The sequence below is a fragment of the Littorina saxatilis genome, linkage group LG14 (genome assembly GCF_037325665.1).
Source record: "Littorina saxatilis isolate snail1 linkage group LG14, US_GU_Lsax_2.0, whole genome shotgun sequence".
NCBI lineage: Eukaryota > Metazoa > Mollusca > Gastropoda > Littorinimorpha > Littorinidae > Littorina > Littorina saxatilis.
This window is the reverse complement of record NC_090258.1, coordinates 28,546,587-28,565,305: the sequence shown is the minus strand read 5'-3', so window position 1 is coordinate 28,565,305 and position 18,719 is coordinate 28,546,587. Positions and strand designations below refer to the sequence as shown.

Genomic DNA, 18,719 nt, shown 5'->3' with positions numbered 1-18,719 from the left:
GACTGATTTTGTGATGGACTGTCACATATGTATACATTTAGAGTACTTACTTCCCTTTGTTTAACAGATCTTTTCAGCCAGTGTTATATTTTTTTCTGGTTGGGTATTTGGGGTGTGAAATCCCCCTTTTAAGACCTCAACAAATTTACGAAAATCAGGACTTAGAAATAGGGAGTCTTGTAATGGAAGTGCTTTTTGGCTCACGTAAGTGTAGCCTATGCGATGCTAACTTTTGTCTGTCTGTGCGTGCTTGCGTGCGTGCGTATGTATGTACATGTATGTATGTCTGTTGTAGAAACTTTAACATTTGACTGAACACCGAAATACTAACTTTACCTGGTTATTATTTAAGCAACAGCTTCAAAGTATTGAAGCAATAATCAACATTTCGTCGGCACGTATGTAGTTAAAGTGTGCATCCAAAGAAAACGGGTGGTGGGGGGTTTTGGGGGGGTAAAAACAGCTGACTGGTTTGTGTCGTGTGTGGTATGTAGACCAGGTCAGGGGTCAAGGTTAGGTCAGATCGCGTGAAGGATTGTGGTATAGATACAGTTATCACCGAGCTGCAGTTCGCCGATTCGGAGAAGACGATTTTACATTGTTCGGTTTCGTAGCTCCAGAAAAATAGATAATGAAGATACCAAAGGAGATTTCCTACAGGTTAATCTGCACAGCGTGTTTCCAGTGTCTGCGCGAGGAAGCGCAGCGCTCTCGAAAGCGCAGTGTCGATCTGGCAGTCGTGTAAGTAAGTATAGGCTACAGACAGACAGATCTAGATCAAGTGTCTCGCACTCTTGCACCGTGTCACCTATGCCGACTGTGTGTGTGTATGTGTGACGGAGTGATTGAGTTTGTGTTACTGTTTGTTGATTTCTTACGTGAGCCTTGAAGGCTTCGCCTCTTGTTACAGAGGCAATGAAAAGAAAATTTGAGAAAACTGTCTTAAAAAGAGGAGTCTAAAATTGGGGGGGGGGGGGGGGGTTGTGTCTGAAAAAGGGGGATTGCACTGTACAATTTATTGCCATCTCTGGGGTGAGTGTGCACTTATGGAGTCACGATACCAAGTTTGTATTTCTTGCACATAAGTATTTATGTTTTCCTAGCCGTGAGATGTCAGCATGGGATTTTTCTCATGCACATGCATGCAAGGGGAGGGGTGGGGGGGAGGGATAAACGAGTTGTATTTCTTCAAGGTGAGGCAACCACCTACCAGTGGAGACACGTCATTGTTGCTACAGTAAATAATCAATTCCGATCTGCATAATGTTTTTTCTTTTTAAAGAAAAAAGCTGTCATAAAGGTATCCCTTTGATATAGAACTCTTCTACAGGTCATACAAAAAGAATGATTTTATTTCATTCTCTATGTATGACAGCAGAATTTTCAGCAACTTACTTGTCTCCGAAGAAGTATGGCTGTTCGTCGAGTCTTTCCGACAGAGCTTGGCAGCATGTTCTCACCTCCTCGCACACCTGAAACATAATCGCAATACTACATTCCGACGAGTCAATGACATTGCCTTGTAACAAGGCATTTTTGGGGTTTGGAGTTAGGTTTAACGAAGAAAAGTAATAATGCAAATTATGCAGAACCAAAACCCGACTTCTGAGAAATATTCAGCATTAAAATGTATAAAACACTTGTATTATATTTGAGTAAGGGTTAAAAATATCAACAGCAATGAAAACATTATCTGTGATGGTTTACCGGAGGCTTACTGTGCCTTTAAGCTGTGCAATGAATAAAATCAAACTGTTCCCACCCAGCTTTAACAGAGAAGTAGTAGAAAAGAATGTTACAATCTTACCGACTGAGGTAGTTGGAACAGCCATAAACAAAGCTGACCTTGAAAGTACCAGTAGTGGCAGTACTTAGAAAACTGTGAGATCTCTTGCAGTGTTTCAGCGCACATCACCCACAAAAAGGCAGGAAATGAGCAGCCGATTTAAACAGTTCGCACCTGCAGTAACCATTGTCCACCTTTCTTAGTCGTAGCCATACAACTTGATCAACCGAACAACTTTCAGCATCGTTCACAGTCACAGCGCCGTCGGAGGACGCCATTTTGGATGTGTCGTAAGCGAGACTGAGCTTCGACAACATTATTATGCAATCCGCCGATACCGACAAATACCTGGAAGCTTTCTTGGGCACAGAAAATGAGCCAGAGGACTTCGCTGATACTGCCTGGCGCACTTCAGTTCCTGCCATCGTTCAGAATTGCCAAATCGAACAGTCAAAAAGAGCGACTGAGGAAGTAACTGGGACATTCTTCGCTGTTCCTTCGAACTGGCAACTCCACTGAACTTGTTAGCCTTTGTTGGTGATCTGTTTCGACCGTATATTTTTGTTCTTTTTTCATTATAAATGCCTTATTTTGTCTGAGAAAAAGAACCAGTTACTAAAAAATAAAAGTAAGAGCAGCAAACGGTTACGAAAGCAGGAAAAGACAACACAACATTTCCAACATTAAACACAAGGCAGTAGCCTCCCTTGCGTTTGTTTGACTTCTTAGGTAGGTTTATGATTCCTACTGTTCCGAAATCGAATGCGATAAAATCGTTATCGTTAGATTTGACTGTGATACATGTATCAACATTTATCAGTCTGAATGTCTCGAAAGGCTGAATCATATCAGATCTCGGCTTACGCCTCGATCTGATATGATTTCAGCTTTCTCGACATTCAGACTGATAAATGTTGATATCACAGTCAAATCTAACAATAACTAATAATATAGTATTCAAATAAAAAAAAAATTAAAAAAAAATATTTTTACATTTTTTAAGAGGAATTTTTTTTTTTAAAAGGGGAAAATGTAAAAGAAAATAAATAAGAAATGTCCTTTTAAAAGAGGAAGTTTTCATGCCTGGCTAAAAGCCTTACTGTTGGCAGCTCTGTAAGACAGTTTCCACTGTTCAAACAAGACCTGCAGGTGAACAGTGTGACCCTCACCTGTTCAATGGTCTTGTCCTTCCAACCGTTGCTGGACAGTCGAGCGCGGACGTCTTTCTGTTTCCGTAAAGGCAACATCCAACTCAGAGGCCAGGGGTAAGGACACCCGTAACGAGGCTTGGTTATCTGCACAACAGAATTACAAGTTTCATTATTTGCACCAGAGAATTATAAGTTGCGTTATCTGTACCAGACTCCAGAGAATCATAAGTTTCGTTATCTGTACCAGAGAATTTGTCACATCATCAGTACTGACCAATAACCTGTGAAACAATAACCGATAATGCTCAGGCATGGGAATTGAAAAAAGTAAAAAAGGCTGAAAATGTGTAAGTAATAGCAAAGTCGACGACGCGAAGCGCCTAGCCCTGCTAGGGGGGTTCGGGGGCATGCCCCCCCCCCCCCTCCCCCCCCCACGGAATTGTTTTTCTCCAAAGAACCCAAATGGTGCAATTTGGTGTCATCTGAGCTCCAAGTTTGCCATTAAATTCAGTTTTTAGAACCATTTTTACCTTCCCCCATTTATTTTTTACTTTTGCTTTTTCGGCAGAACAAAACAAAAAAATCGGCGGAAATTTGCCTTTCGGCGGACAATTCCCATGCCTGAATGCTGTACTGCTGTGGTACAATGACTGTAAGGCTTCTTTTTAAGCCTACTGTCTATATGATACTTACCGAGACAGTACTATTCTTGCACATTATCTATTATAGGCCGAAAAAATTGGACAAAACGCTGCGTGGGTACAATTATCTCCCATAACCATGCGCCACCGTGGATCCCAAGCACTGTCTGAGTGCTTCCCCCTTACAGGATGTAGGTGGCGCGTCCTCTTTCTTTATGAGCTGCAGACCCTCAAAAAGCCCATAACATATCAAGAGGGGAGGCGGGAGGGAAACTCTAATAGTACTGTCTCGGTAAGTATCATATAGACAGTAGGCTTAAAAAGAAGCCTTACAGTCAATATAACACTTACCTCGACAGTACTATTCTTGCACAGAATACCAGAGTGGTGTGAGGGTGATATGTAGAGTATTAAACTCCTTAATCAAAATCACTTAAATCCAAGGATTAAGATACCCAGGCAATTTTCGAACAGTACTACTGTAAAAGAAAATATACCCAAGAAAAATACCTTAGACTGACGTGACCATGCTGGCAACCACTGCTTTGGCAATGCCATACGACTGGTCAAGCCTGAGACTGGAAAAGTCTCGCATATAGTGGTTAATAAACGTGGCTGGAGTCTTCCAGAACGCGACCGCCATTATGCTTTGGAGCGAGGCACCCCGCACGTGCGCCAACGAGGAGCCGATAGCCCGAATCTCGTGTGCCCTGATGTCAGGGACCACATCCACTTGAGCATGAACATAAGCCTGTTTGATAAGCAAGGTCAGCCAACGAGCTAAAGTTTGTCTAGAAATATCCGATTGGTACTTCGGATTAAGCGAGACAAACAGTGACCGCTTAGAAGACCGAAAGCTACGTGTTCTATCCAGGTACACTCTAAGGGCACGTACTGGGCAGAGGAAGCGATCAGGGTCATCATGTTCAAGAGTGGGAGCCAAGGCTTGAATGACTACTGGTTTGGACAACTCCGAGGCATTCTGATTCTTGGCTCGAAAGTCTGGTAGGAAAGCCAACGTCACCTGATGTGTGGTGAACTCAATGTCAAATTCCAGGCCACTCAAAGCTTGAATACCACTGAGTCTACGGCAAGTGGCTAAAGCGATGAGGAACACAGTCTTAAAAGTCAGGAACTTGATACTAATGCCTGCCAGGGGTTCAAACTCCTTGCTACGCAGGAGTTTGAGAACCAGGAAGACATCCCACTTGGGAAATGAAACCCGAGGTTTAGACACCGCTGCATTGCTAATACCCGAAAGGACATTAGCAATGAGGGAGGAACTGATCAAGTGTTCAGGTCTGCGACCAGTAGCAGCCGCAATCGTGGAAGTGATGGCAGATTTGTATCCAAGAAGAGTCTTAGAAGAAAGACTCTTCTTTTGATACACTTCCACCAGGAAGTTGGCCAAGTCCTGTGTTGAGGGATAAAGCGGCTTTATCCCCTTGGACAAGGCGAAGGAGGCCCAAGCTCTCCAGCGTAAGTCATAGAGCTGATTAGTTGATCGCCTCTTAGCGTTCAAGGAAAACTCTACTGAACTCTTGTGCAATCCTAGTGCAAGCAGTTTGGAGCGCACAAGAGCCATGCGGTCAAGCACAGACTCTCTGGACGTGGATGAGGGAGGCCTGATCGAGGCTGGAGCAGACTTCCCCCGTCCAGATTCAGAGGTAGAGGGTCTACGTGGGTGAGACCGCGAAGATCTGGAAACCACGGAGCTGTTGGCCAGTAAGGCGCGACCAAAATCAGTCTTGGCCGTTCCTGCAGATACTTTGCCAGTACCCTCGGAATCAGAGATGTCGGGGGATAGGCGTAAGCATCGAGGAGCCTCCACGAGAGAGTGAATGCGTCCACGTGGAACGCATTCGTGTCTCGAAAGGGGCTGACGTACCTGGGAAGCCGAGCGCTGAATCGAGTTGCGAACAGATCGATCAGAGGACGGTCCCACCTTGCCCACAGACGCCGTAGAACGTTGTGAGCGATGGTCCATTCTGTGGGGAGAACCTGATCGCCCCGACTGAGAATGTCGGCCAGGGCGTTCAGTTTCCCCGGAACGAATTGGACTGACATCCGGACCTGATTGGTCTGGCACCAGAGCAGAATCTCCTCCGCTAACAGGGAGAGGGACCGAGAATTGGTGCCCCCCTGGTGGCGAAGGTAAGCTAGGCATGTGGTGTTGTCCCCGTGGACCAACACATCCTGATCCCGAATCAGGAGGCGAAACTCCAGCAGAGCCCGACGAACCGCCTCCAACTCTAGAAAGTTGATGTGTAGGAGGGACTCCTCCTGGGTCCAGACCCCCTGGGCCTCGTGCAGGTCCAGGTGGGCCCCCCAACCCCGCGTAGAAGCGTCGGTGTACAGGAAGAGAGACGGCCGTCTCGGTTGGATAGGCACCGCAGAGTTGAGCCAGATCGGGTCCAGCCATTGGACTACAGCCTCGTGAAACCAAGGCCCGATCTGGACCAACTCGGTGTAATCGAGAGGCCTGGAAGTCCGATCTGCTACTGCCCGTTGCAGGGGACGTTTGTGTAGCCTTGCAAGGGGCAGCAGCAGAGCGACAGACTCCATGGAACCCAACAGTTCCGCCAGCCGCCTGTGAGGAACAGCGCGGCAAGCCTGAATGGAGAGGATCTTTCGCCTCAGGGAGAGGATTCTGTCCGGGGAGGGAGACACAGTGTAAAGCACTGTGTCGAACGCCATCCCCAAGTAGCAAAACTGATGGGCTGGCACGAGGTCTGACTTGTGCCACTGTATCTGGAACCCCAAAGCATGGGTCCGTTCCAGGACCTGCCGGGTGTGTTGGAGGCATTGATCGCGAGACTGGGCCAGGGTGAGCCAATCGTCCAAATATTGACGCAGACGCACACCCTGAGCTCTGACCAACGCCGCCAGCTCCTTGACCACCTTTGTAAAAATCAGCGGGGCCAAGGACAGGCCGAATGGGAGGGCCCGAAACTCGAACACTGTGCCCTCCCAAACAAACCGGAGCAGATGTCGGTACCCCGGGGCCACCAGGATGTGGAAGTAAGCATCCTGGAGGTCCACAGACGTGGCCCAATCGTTTGGCCGGATGGCCAACCGGACCGACGAAGGGGTTTCCATCTTGAACTTGCACCTGCGAAGGTACAAGTTCAAGGTGGAGAGGTCCAACACCGGCCTGAACCTGCCGTCCTTTTTGGGGACGGTGAACAGGCGGGAGTAGAACCCCGGAGAAGGCTGAGAAAGGGGGTAGACAGCCTTCTTCTCGACCAACGAGTTCACCTCGTCTTGAAGAGCCTGCCATCTGGCAGGGTCTCGAGGAGGGGGGAACGTCAAAGGTAGAGCGGACAATGGAGGTTGTGACGACAGCGGTAGAGAAAACCCCGACCCCACCACCCTCAAGATAAACTGGTTGGAGACCAGTCTGCCCCACATGTCGCGGGCCCGAAAAAGGGAACCGACGGACGAAAGAGGGGCAACTTGAGGGGGCGTCAACGTAGGGCCGGGACTCACTGAAAATTCTGCTGGCGGGCAGGCGCAGGCTTGCGACCACCCCCCTGGTGGTGCTGCTTACCCTTACCTGTCTGAGCACCCTTCTTCTTACGCTTGGGAGCACGAGAAGCCGGGGCCGCAGGGGGGAACGCGACAGGCGCCTGAGAGGAGGAAGAAGGAGGCAGTGAAACTGGCTTCTTCTTCTTCTTCTTCTGAGGCTGGGAGCTGGAGGTGACTGTAGCACTTCTCTTACTCCCCGCCGACGTCGCCGAAGCAGCGAGGCCAACCATCAGAGAATCAGTGTTCCTCTGGCGTGTGGACTCCACCACAGAACGGACAGTGCCCGGATGAAAAAGGGAAGAAGGCTGAGGAAACGTGTTCCTCAGACTCTTCCTCATATCCGGAGGCACTAAAGAAGTAGCCAGAAAATGATCACGGAACAGGGCCAACAAGTGGACCCGTGTTCCAATGGCCAATTCTGCCGCAGTCGTCACGCACGATCGCACGGCATGCAAAGCCCGATCCACTCGAACCGTGTCAAGGACCCGAGTGGAATCGGACTCTGCCCGATCGGGAGGGTCCAACAGTGTGGACAGCGTGCTCATCCATGTCAAGGCCTGTGATTGGGCCTCGACAATGGAAGAAACGGTGGCCTCAAGATTGTGGAACGAAGCAGAGCTCAGTTCCACCTTCTTGACCGAAGGCACCTCCCCAACGAACACATCACCGTCAGCCCCACCCTGAACACTCGAAGTCTGGAAAGGGAGAGTTCGAGAGTCAAAGGGAAAAGGGAGGGACGAAACAGATTGGACACGAGGAAACAGTGGAGGTGCGCCTCCCGAAGGAAAGCACGGCACTGAATCCGCGTCCTCCCGAGGAACATAGGTCGCGTTCGCACGTGAATCTGTACTCCTCAGGCGATGTGCTGCCGCTTCCACCGTGGCACTAAGACTAGGGTGGAACGCGAATTGCTGGCGGCCGGATCGTTCATAAAACGAGCCGCCGGCAGACGCGGCGTGTGCCTCCCGCGCCCGGGCCGAAGCGGACTCCAAGGACGAGAGGGCGTCGGAGGGAAGGACGTCCTGAAACTGTTCAAACGTCCTTCTAGCTGTGCGAGGGAGAGCCTCCTGCCTCTCGTCCTCAGACTCCACGTCCTGTGTGTCAACCGAAGGGTTGGGAACACTAGACGACAGACGCTTAAGAGAGGCATCCGTGGCGTCAAGACGCCGCGTGATGTCTGTCATGTACTGTTGGAAAGTACGAAGCATAGCTTCGGAAGTTCCATCAGAAACCGGCAAGGGTAGAGGATCAGTGTTAACCTCAGGGCGACCCTGATCCTCCTCCCCATCGTCCTCTGACTCACTCTCCTCTTCACTTCCCGACAACTCCTCAACAGCAGGAGTGTAGGAAGCTTGAGGGGGAGGAGCCGAAAGTGATGAAGTAGACTGTGACGAAACGCCCACTGAAGCAAGAGGCCGCGAAGACCCCTGCCCCAAAGACGAAACGTCTCCAGCAGCCGAAGGGAGAGAACAACAAAAACCCTGCGACTGTTGGGTCAGTCCAGCCAACGAACCCCCGCCATTTATAGACTGAACAGGGACCCATCGGGTCTGATCAGAAAAGAAATGGTCCGGTCCGGTCGGGGGTGCCGATCCGGTCCGGTCGGGTGGTCCGGTGTTCCGGTGGTCCGGTCCGGTCCGGTCGAGTGGTCCGGTGTTCCGGTGGTCCGGTCCGGTCCGGTGGTCCGGTCCGGTCCCGTACCATCCGGAGGTCCCGTTCGGCACAGAACCATCCGTACCCACAAAAGTGTTCGGGTGGTTCGGTCCGGACGTGGAAACACCGTACCATCCGGACCCGTAGGTCCGGTGGTCCGGTGTGTTCCGGTTCGGTGCCAGACCACCCGGACCAACAGAGGTGGTCGGGTGGTCCGGTCCCGACCGGACCACTGGTCCCGTACCGTACCATCCGGACCCGTAGGTCCGGTGGTCCGGTGTGTTCCGGTTCGGTGCCAGACCACCCGGACCAACAGAGGTGGTCGGGTGGTCCGGTCCCGACCGGACCACTGGTCCCGTACCGTACCATCCGGACCCGTAGGTCCGGGGGTCCGGCAAGGGCCAGAGGTACTGTCCCGCACCGGACCCTAAGGTCCGGTACGGTCCCGTACCATGGGTCCCGTCCGGACCAAACCCGGAGGTCAAGTCCAGTCGGGACCCGTGGGTCCGGTTCGATCCCGACCCGTAAGCCTGGACCGTTCCGGACCCTTGGTCCGGACCATCCGTCACCCGAACACCAGACGCTAAGGAATGGCGTGGGGTCAAGACGGTCCGGTCGGAGGTGTCGGTTTGAGCAACAGAAACAATGTTCCCGTCGCCCTGACCATTCGACAGAAGTACCACGTTCTGTCGAACACCTCCACGTCCAGTAACTAGTCGGCCGGAGCGTTTCATAGAGGGACAGCCACCAGTCACACGGACGTCAGAGGGAACCGTAGTAGCAGTGGTCGTAGGCACGATGCCTGAAACCCCTGCCCCCACAGGACCGCCCTGAACGGGGTCAATTCGCATCCCAACCCCAGCGGGGAGGGAATTCATAGACCCCGTCATCTCCTCCGATCTCCCCCCCCATGAGTCCGAGACTACTGTCGAAACAGCAGTAGACGACCCAGCGAGGGAGTTCAGAGGAGGACCCGTGTCCCTCCTGGCTTCCACAGCGGTGGAAACCGAGGAGGGCACAGGAGAGGCACCGGAAAAGAAAGAAGTCGAAACCTGAGTCTCTCCCGTAGCCCCTAGATCAGATTCACCAACCCCCAAAGAGGGTTGGGAATCGACCCGCCCCCGGATTCGAGCCAGGGAGGAGAAGGAAACCTTCCCCCCAGGCTTGAAACCGGGAGGAGCTGAAGCCTGAGACTGAGGGCCGGACAACGGCGTCGAAGGGGGGGAAGCGTGTTCCACGGAAGGAGAAGGAGAAAGACGCTTTTTCTTTCCCCTCGACCTTCCCCGAACCTTCGACGGCGCAGCCCCGCCCGAAGTCCCAGGTTCAAGCCCAGCCTGTTTGAGCAAGCTCGCATTGAGCTTGCTCAAACAGGCTTTCTCCGCCCTCCCTCGCCGCAAACGCAAAGCGTTTGGGGAGGGAGAGTCGGAGCGCCGAAAGGTCCCCCTGTCCGTGCGCAAAACATGACGCTGTGCGCCCGGAGAAGGGTTGCCCCCGGCAGACTCTGGTTCCGTAGAACCAGAGCCCAAAACAAGACGAGACATCCTACCTCGCCCTGTACGTACCCTTAAAAAATCGAGAATTAACAAAATTCAAAGAAAATTAGGTCAATACTCAAGTGAATGAGGCGAAACGAGAAGCAGACGACCGGTCACCACGAAGTAGGACGGTAGGCACGCCGAGTCCGCCACACAACAACGGAGGCACAAGTTGGAAGAAAAACAACGTAGCCTCAAGCCAGAAGTGGAATAACACACAAAAAATCCAACAGGTGGTAATCCACACAGAAAAGAAGACTCTAGAATCCAAAATAATCCGGGAGCGCAGCAGAAACACAGCCTACTGTCACGCGCGAAAAAAGAAAGAGGTCGCGCCACCTACATCCTGTAAGGGGGAAGCACTCAGACAGTGCTTGGGATCCACGGTGGCGCATGGTTATGGGAGATAATTGTACCCACGCAGCGTTTTGTCCAATTTTTTCGGCCTATAATAGATAATGTGCAAGAATAGTACTGTCGAGGTAAGTGTTATATTGACACCCTCCCTTTTAGACCCCGCCAATTAAAGATTCGATCCCTCAATCCTTTAAAAGACTCAGTTTTTTGTTCATACCCTCAGTCAATTTACCCCCATTTTAAGACTCGCTCTGTTTAAGGCCTGGTTACCTCAGAATTTGTTAATGAAAATTGAGTTCCACCGAATTGATTCCAGTTTCAGTTCTCAAACACTTTTTGTAATATGGAGCCATAAAGTGGGTCGTTTTAAGTACCTCCCAATATAGCTGCCTGAATGCACAGTGGTGGGGTAAAAATGCTCTTACACCTAAAAACCCACTCGTGCAATAACCTGAGTGAATGTGGGAGCTTCACCCCATGAACAGAGAAGAACATAACCTCTTCCACCAGAAAGGAATGTTCTATGACACAATAAACGTACAGATGTTTTATTTGTTAAGAGTGAGACTGACCTCTGTAGACACCGTTTCATCCAACCAGGCAAGGTACAGCTGTAATTATAACAAGTGTTTTTAAAGCCAACTAATTTGCATCCTATAAGAATTTGTAAAAAACACAACACTTGCACACACACACAAACACACACACTAATTCATGCATGCACACACACATACACACATACAAATGCACACGCTTCCACACTTGCACGCACGTACACATTTGCACACAAGCTCACCTGCCAAAACACCACGCAAGAGGACACACATGCAGAAACACATAGAGTTGCACACCCACACACACGCATACACTAACACACCCACATACACTCACACACACACTTGCTGAAACACCACACACACAGACAGAGGACAGACATGCAGAAACACATAAAGAGTTGCACACACACAGTCACACCCAAACGCACACGCACACACAAACACACACACTCAAACACACACACACACAAACACAAGCTTGTATCTCACCTCAGCATTGACGAGGATACTCTCAATCATTGACATGTACGCTCGCATTTCTGATCGCTCGGTGTCCGACATGTCAGACACAAGATTGAATCCCTGTAAGAAAAAAATACACGCAACAGTTACAACTCTTCCTATAAACCTTGGTGGAGCACGTTTATAAGCTTTGCTTGTTGTGCTCCATTTATCAAACTGATTGTATGGGGGATTGTTATTTGTGTAATTCTTTTTGAATAAAACTATTTAAACCAAACCTCGGTGAAAGATGGCTTCATGGGGGTTGATAATTCGAATGACCCAGCTTCCCCTCACTTGTACTTTCTTTATTTGGTGTTTAACGTCGTTTTCAACCACGAAGGGTTATATCGCGACGGGTAAAGGGGGGAGATGGGATAGAGCCACTTGTCAATTGTTTCTTGCTCACAAAAGCACTAATCAAAAATTTGCTCCAGGGGCTTGCAACATAGTACAATATATTACCTTACTGGGAGAATGCAAGTTTCCAGTACAAAGGACTTAACATTTCTTACATACTGCTTGACTAAAATCTTTACAAAAATTGACTATATTCTATACACGAAACACTTAACAAGGGTAAAAGGAGAAACAGAATCCGTTAGTCGCCTCTTACGACATGCTGGGGAGCATCGGGTAAATTCTTCCCCCTAACCCGCGGGGGGTAAAATGACCCACCTTCCCCTCATTTGTACCTCCATGTTGAGACTACACACATCTTCTTCTGATTAAGACCTGATTTTCTCAGACTTTTAATCTCAGTAAGGGGGTTCTTCTTCTTGTTCTTCGTTCATGGGCTAAAACTCTTACGTTCACTCATGTTTTTGCATGAGTGGGTTTTTACGTGTAGTCATGACCATTTTTACCCCGCCATTCAGGCAGCATACGCCGATTTTGGGGGCAGCATGCTGGGTATTTTTATGTTTTTATAACCCACCAAATTCTGTAGCATATATGTGTAAATTACTCACCCTGGCATTGACAAATGCAATGATGGGATCCAATTCTGACACCAAAAATGCTCCGACATGGATGAAGGGTACTTTGCCTGTACACACACACGAGCGCATTTATAAATTACAACAAATGTAAATCTTGTATCATGGCTGGAGATGCACAATCTCACGAATTCTACGCCATTTTCATGTAAGACGCACTGTGATACACTCTCATGCGCAGACAGGCAGACACACACATACAACAAGTTTTATATACAACAAATGCAGATACACTCACTGTATCACAAAAATGCACAATCTGACAATTTGCACACTGTTTTTTGTGGAAAACACACACTCACACACACCTACACATGCATGAACACAAACAAACACACACATGTACGCACGCTCACACACACATACATTCACACATACAACAGCATCAATAGATGCCAACCAGCTGAATTAAGATTCAAAGAGAAAATGAGGCAAGGGAGACAATCAATACAGTGTATAACCCTTCTTCACAATATGTGACCCTCCACCACAAAATGCGTCGCATGTCACCTCGCGCGGTTCTGCGCTAGGCTTAATATAAGTCCGGGGAGTGTCTGGTAACAGTGTGAGGGTCACCTTAGTCACAGGCTTATAACGCAAACAGTTTTTGCTCTTTTCTAAAACGGTTTTCACCACTGGATAGAGCATAAAAAACTCTTTAGGAAAATGTAAAAATATAAAAATCATGCAAAGGTGACATGCGACTCATTCCGTGGTGGAGGGTCACATATATCATTTTGCATGCCTGACCCTTTATCTGCCTAAAATCATATTTACCTGAGGGAGACATTTCCTCTGCGTTGGTTTTCTGTTCCACCCTGAAGTCTAAGCCGCACATGTAGAGAAACGTCTTGACACTCAGGCAGTGGGCGTAGTCAGGGAACGTTATCTGCTCCGCTAAAAGCAGTCATAATAAAAATTATAACAATGAATTACTTTTCTATAACGCTTATTCCCTTTAATAGCTTGAGGCGCTTATTTGAATTTTTACAGTCTCTAACAAAAAACTAAAAAACAACAGACAAAAAGCATACAGACAACTGAAATATATGGTGTTTTTACACCCCCGGTATAGGGGTGTGTATAGGTTTCGGTCGATGTGTTTGTTTGTTTGTTTGTTTGTGTGTTTGCATATATAGATCTCAAGAATGAACGGACCGATCGTCACCAAACTTGGTGAACAGGTTCTATACATTCCTGAGACGGTCCTTACAAAAATTGGGACCAGTCAAACACACGGTTGGGGAGTTATTGGTGGATTAAAATTATACAAGGACTTATAGAGGGACATCTTAATGGTCAAAGGGAAATAACCATTCTCACTCAGTCACTGCCACCAACTGAGAAGGTTATTTCCCTTTGACGGGGGTGTTTTTCCTACCTCGGAGGAATTTCTTGTTTTTTTATAACAAAGCAAACTTGGCGTACATAACACAGATGATAAAACAGACACACATGCACATGTACACAAGCATGTACACACACACATCAAAAGCAAGAAACTAATTTTAAAGCCACTGATTGTGCTATCTACCCCCCCCCCCCCCCCCCCCCCCCCTTCAATGTCAGGCTTAGTGATAACACTGACAGTCAAGCTTTACTGACTTAAAGTTAAAGATACATCAAGAAGTTGAAAGAAGTGGCAGCTAGATGCCAACCAATATCAGACATACATGTATGTATACACATTTGTTTCCATTTCAGCAACACTTAGGCCTAAAAATAAATAGGTGTGGTTACGGTAACCCGACCTACCCTATTTTTAGGGGCCAACCCTATAACTTTTTATTACATTTGTCACAACAAAAAACCAAAAAACAAAAACCAAAAAAAACAAAACAGTGCAGAAAACGCAATGAAAGCGAAAGCGCTCGAGTCGCACACTTATTTCCCTGTCAAGTAGGTTTAATTTGTACAAATTAGAAAAAAAAGTTTAAAAAAAAAGTGATTGCTAACCTTCCTACCCTATTTTTTTTGGCTATGTTACCTTAACCACACCTTTTTTTTTGGCCTTACCTGCATACTGCTGATACAGACACACATCAACGGGCCAGGGTTCTGATGCTGAAACAGCAAAAGGCATTTTTAATCTATTGAAACATTGCATGCAAATAACCTGCACTATGTGTTTAGACAATTGTTTATATAATTATACACACATGTACTAGCATCTACATGTACGTACACACACACACACAAACACACACACACACAGACACACACACATACACACAGACACACACACACACAGACACACACACATACACACAGACACACACACACACAGACACACACAACAGACAGACTGTCACACTCACACATACTCATAAACAGTGACAGCTGAATGGCAGGGTAAAAACGGTCAAACACGTAAAAACTCACTCATGCAAAAACATGAGTGAATATGGGAGTTTCAGCCCATGAGGAAGAAGACACAGACAGTGACAGATCTATACAAACACAATGTCAAGACAGACACACACAGACAATGATACATGCAGTGACAGATCTATACAAACACAATGTCAAGACAGACACACACAGACAATGATACATGCAGTGACAGTGACAGATCTATACAAACACAATGTCAAGACAGACACACACAGACAATGATACATGCAGTGACAGATCTATACAAACACAATGTCAAGACAGACACACACAGACAATGATACAATCATACATGCAGTGACAGTGACAGATCTATACAAACACAATGTCAAGACAGACACACACAGACAATGATACATGCAGTGACAGTGACAGATCTATACAAACACAATGTCAAGACAGACACACACAGACAATGATACATGCAGTGACAGTGACAGATCTATACAAACACAATGTCAAGACAGACACACACAGACAATGATACATGCAGTGACAGATCTATACAAACACAATGTCAAGACAGACACACACAGACAATGATACATGCAGTGACAGTGACAGATCTATACAAACACAATGTCAAGACAGACACACACAGACAATGATACATGCAGTGACAGTGACAGATCTATACAAACACAATGTCAAGACAGACACACACAGACAATGATGCATGCAGTGACAGTGACAGATAGGCATACACACAGTAACACAGCTGTCTAACATTTTTTAAATTTTATTTTGTACATGTATGCTACAGGTCCAGCAATGCTGCATTGTGTGTATGACTATGACTCAAGTATGTATAGGACAGGCACAATACTGAGCAACGAAATGCTGACATGAGCATCAAAAATAAAAAATGCTCAGATGGAAAAGTCTATGATTGTAATGGGAGCTAAAACACAGCTTTACCGGAAATAAAAGTCAAAACATAATTGCCTTCATGTCTCTTTCCTTTATTGATCGTCAATCATAGGTATGCATGGACAATGATGTAAGTACTTGGTGGACACCAACTGCAAGATATTTCTATCAAGTTAAAACTTTTGGAATCTTTGATTTTGTCTAGTGTTTGAGTTACATTTTATCCATAAAATCCAGCCAGACAGCACCTACATTTTGTGTAAATCAATTGAGCAAGAAATAGTTGTTGTGAAGACACCATTACTTACATCATTTGGCAAGTCCATCACTTTTGTACAAGAACAAGATTAGGCAGCATTGTAATGCTGCTGATTTAATTGATCACCTTTCTGGTAGACCATGCAACACAACTGAAAACAAAAGTGAAGGCCTGAAAATAATATGGCAAGTGAATCAGATGTAGCGTAAGTTATGAAGACACCAAGCGTAAGTTATGAAGACACCAAAATTGTGAAGTCTGTTATGCTTGAATTCTAGTACTCTTGAAATCTAGTCTGGTGTGTAAGAGGTTCCTGATACAGTTTGAAATGATCAAATCATACTTGAATATTCAACAATGGCAAATATTCACAGTTACAGGCAAAGTCTGAAAATTATTACGTAAGTTATTTTTGACACCTGAATTGTTGTGTCCAACATTACCAACATCATCAATTATCATCGTTTCACAACTGATTATTTTTCTTATTCGCTTGTTTTCTTTTTCTGTTTTCTGTAGAAGATAACATACGTAAACATGTTTTGATTTACATTGTATCTGCCATCTACCACAATGAACTGAATTGCTGATAGCGTTGGTTCAAGTGACACGAAACGAAAATGGTGTCAGAAATACGAACGTAATCTAAAACAAGCCACACTATTAAAATGCAGGAAAATGTAACTAAAATTTCCCCTTCAGAGCTTTCTTTATACAAACTCGAAGAAACTTTAAGTCAATCACAAAAATATCAACTTTGGTTCAAGAAAAGGTTAAATTTTCCTGACGTTCGTATTGAAAGACACCAAGAAATGTCGGCAGAGTGGCGAGAATGACGAACGAAATCCACTAAGTTCAGCATCAATTTAAACAAATGCTGGTGATTTTGGATAAAACAGGAACAAAAGTAGTTGCCTGTTGGGTAACTCAGCAAAATCAATTACGGATCGATGATTCTTGAAGTTCGTCTGTCTGAAAAACTCTTGAGATGTCGTAAGTTTGCGCGAAACGCCAAAGACACGAACAACTTCCAGGTCAAAATACCTCCTCTCAATGCATTGTGGTAAAGGTGAAGGCCATTTATTCGTAATCTGTGGAAATTTCCGCAGTGCATTGAGTCGATTGACATTCGTTCGTGTGCCTGTGTCGACTTCGCGTTAGATTTTGGAAGTGCAAAAACGTAAGTAACGCAGTGACGCAAAACGTCGGATATTGCCTTTCACACATTCTTTCACAACCCTAGGTCTTCTGATTGCTTTTATTTGTGCTAGATTGTGTCATTTTATTCAGTAACTTCCAATTATCAGTGGAAATATCAAGTTGCATGTGAAAGATATGATGATGGTATTGGTATGGACTTCGATCAGCGTGTGAAGTGAGACACGAAGCATTACTTACAGAATGCAATTTTTTCGTCCACGCTAACGACACATTATACGGTAAAGAAAAAAAATGAGCATATCTAATTGTTAAATACACTTAGTTTGACCAAAATAAATACAAACATGACACTACAAACTGCTTCACTTACCATTGTGCTTTCTCAAACAAGATCACTCATTTTTGTCAGGTTTCAGTGGCCATTTTAAGTTGTATTTTCAATGGAAAATAATCAAAAACAAAATAACCATCAACAGAAAAAATAATCTGTAAAATGATATTAATTCTTTATTCTCTCTTTAATCACAATACAACAACATTAACAACCAGAAGAAAACAGTTCTTTGCACAAAAAAATCCAGAAAGTGGCTACCATTCATTTTGTACTTTTTGCTCAGTATTGTGCCTGACCATCATGTGTGTGCAGGTGGGGCATGGGGTAGGGGACGGGGGGTCGGGGTGCAACAGTATAAGCCTGACAGAAAGTCTAGCTGATTCGAGAGAGAGAGAGAGAGAGAGAGAGAGAGAGAGAGAGAGAGAGAGAGAGAGAGAGAGAGAGAGAGAGTACTGTCTAGATTACTTTCTAGTACTTCAACTTGTTCAAGAAGTGCACTATACACGCAGCAGAAACATATGGCATAATCCATGACTTAACAAATTAATCCGCAAAGCGCAGTTACGATTACTTGTGCCCTAGACGAGAAACAACGCACGGCGATATCTAACAGTGACAAAGAATAAAAACTCTTGCGGCAAGAAGGTCAGAACGAAACTTGAAGGAGACTGTTGTCATTCACTTATTGAACAGCCATTTTGTGGGCCAGTTTCGCGGCGAATGGGAAATCACTGCAAAATGGTGTGTTAACAGGCTAGGGAGCACTGAACTTTACATCAACCAAAAAAATCGTTGAAAAGTAGCCTCTTACCTCCAATTTCTGCTTGGAAAGCATCGACAACTAACGGAGACGAACTCATATCACCGGCCATGACCTTCGACTGTCCTCAACTTCCGGTGAATCCGTGTTACTAAAAATATCATCCAATTCGATCTTGCTCTGGGTTGGACAGTTATTTTTGGCAACCAACTCGTCGTGTTAAAAATAACTTAT

General features: G+C 46.3%; 1 protein-coding gene across 2 annotated transcripts in view; it reads right to left on the bottom strand.

Moving 5' to 3' along the window:
- The window catches only part of LOC138947495 (metaxin-2-like), a 30,793-nt gene extending 12,150 nt beyond the window's left edge, over window positions 1-18,643 (bottom strand). The window contains exons 1-8 of one of the 2 annotated variants that reach the window (XM_070318975.1): window positions 18,537-18,643; window positions 14,724-14,771; window positions 13,485-13,604; window positions 12,681-12,757; window positions 11,698-11,790; window positions 11,224-11,262; window positions 2,956-3,081; window positions 1,396-1,472 (exon numbers count right to left, since the gene is read on the bottom strand). In XM_070318975.1, coding sequence (XP_070175076.1) covers window positions 1,396-1,472; window positions 2,956-3,081; window positions 11,224-11,262; window positions 11,698-11,790; window positions 12,681-12,757; window positions 13,485-13,604; window positions 14,724-14,771; window positions 18,537-18,597 — 641 coding nt within the window. In that variant the 5' untranslated portion in view covers window positions 18,598-18,643. The remainder of the gene's footprint in view (window positions 1-1,395; window positions 1,473-2,955; window positions 3,082-11,223; window positions 11,263-11,697; window positions 11,791-12,680; window positions 12,758-13,484; window positions 13,605-14,723; window positions 14,772-18,536) is intronic. The other variant, XM_070318976.1, reaches the window with a different exon arrangement.
- Between the last annotated feature and the right edge of the window lie 76 nt (window positions 18,644-18,719).